The sequence below is a fragment of the Otolemur garnettii genome, unplaced genomic scaffold, assembly GCF_000181295.1.
Source record: "Otolemur garnettii isolate 467f Iridium unplaced genomic scaffold, OtoGar3 scaffold00004, whole genome shotgun sequence".
NCBI classification, from domain to species: Eukaryota; Metazoa; Chordata; class Mammalia; order Primates; family Galagidae; genus Otolemur; species Otolemur garnettii.
In genome coordinates this window covers 9,891,342-9,892,687 of record NW_003852399.1, presented here as the reverse complement: position 1 = coordinate 9,892,687, position 1,346 = coordinate 9,891,342, and the positions used below count along the sequence as shown (strand labels likewise).

Sequence of the window (1,346 nt, the reverse complement as noted above, 5' to 3'; positions counted from 1 at the left end):
CAGCCTCCCAAAGTGCTGGGATTACAGGCATGAACCACCCCGCCTGCCCCTATCTGAACTATCTTTAATACAGCAAATGCTAACAAGTGATAGCCACAATTATTTTTCTATTGTAAGGGAGTATTGAGCATATTTAGGTAGGAAATTACAGGAGTGAGGCTTGATCCTAGGTCTGCTTGATTCCCACATCAGCGTTCTTCATGGATTACATCATAAGGTAAAATACTGTCTTTGGTGAGAGGTTGGAATGAGAAGAATGCTTAATTTCTCCATGCCTTGCAGTGACGTGTACATCCTTCATTGTTCACTATTTGGCTAGACTGCCATTATTTTTACCCTCTGGAAATTTGGGGGTATGGCCTTCAGCCTGAGCTTTTTGCGTGAAGAAGTGAGCTCATCGAATTCAACCTCCACCAGCACACAGTTCAGAACCGGCGCCCCGCCCAGATGTTTATATTTTCCACCTTCAGCCCCGCCCCTCGACCACGCGGCGCTCTAGCCACGCCTCCAAGCTGAAGTTTTGGGGGCGGGACTCGCCTAGCGCCTCAGCCTACCCTCCGGGATTCCCTCTCCAGCCAATCGTGTCAGAGCAATGGGCTGCCCGGAACAAAGATGGCGGGGGAGGACTCTGTGAGGGCGAACTGATCCGAGCACCACAGCCCGCCGCGGACAGCTGAGGCGGTGGTAGCCGCGCGGTCGCGACCATGGAGCAGAGCAGCAGCGCTGGCAGCGCTGGCAGCGACAGCAGCACTAGCGGGAGTGGCGGGACACAGCAAAGGGAGCTGGAGCGCATGGCTGAGGTCCTGGTCACAGGGGAGCAGCTACGGTAAGGCGAGTGGCACAGCGGGTGGGCTCGCGGTGGCATTGCCAGCCGGTGCCCGTTGCAGTCCTGCGCGCACGCGCGCCGTGGCTCGCGGCTTGTGAAGCGCGCGGGGCAGCCTGAGGAGTGCGGACGCGTGAATGATCACCGCTGCACCCGCGCTTAGCAGCTGCAGCCCTGAGCCCTGGGACTCGCAACTGGCGCGGGGCTGCCAGGGTACAAGCAGGCTAGCGGGTGGTGCGCGCTGCGCCCTAGCCCTGCTGCTGCCGCAGCTCTGCGCGCGGCAGACTCCCTGCCACCTACCGCGCGCTGTCCCTCTTCTCAGGTACTTGGCAGCTGTCAGGCCTCCCTGCTGGTAGCCCATGCCTAGTCTGCCTAGAAAGCAAGAGCCGTCGGGGTGGGGTGCCCAGAGCCGACCCCAGATCCCTGTACTCCTAGGTAAAATAAGAAAGTCCACTTGATCCCTTTCCCTAGATTTTCCTTTTCTTAGACAAGTCTTTTTTTTTTTTTTTTTTTTTTTTTTTTT

General features: G+C 57.1%; 1 protein-coding gene across 1 annotated transcript in view; it reads left to right on the top strand.

The window, feature by feature from the left end:
- Window positions 1–515: 515 nt before the first annotated feature.
- The window catches only part of DEPTOR (DEP domain containing MTOR interacting protein), a 158,478-nt gene continuing 157,647 nt past the window's right edge, over window positions 516–1,346 (top strand). The window contains exon 1 of the mRNA XM_003782380.3: window positions 516–826. Coding sequence (XP_003782428.1) covers window positions 705–826 — 122 coding nt within the window. The 5' untranslated portion in view covers window positions 516–704. The remainder of the gene's footprint in view (window positions 827–1,346) is intronic.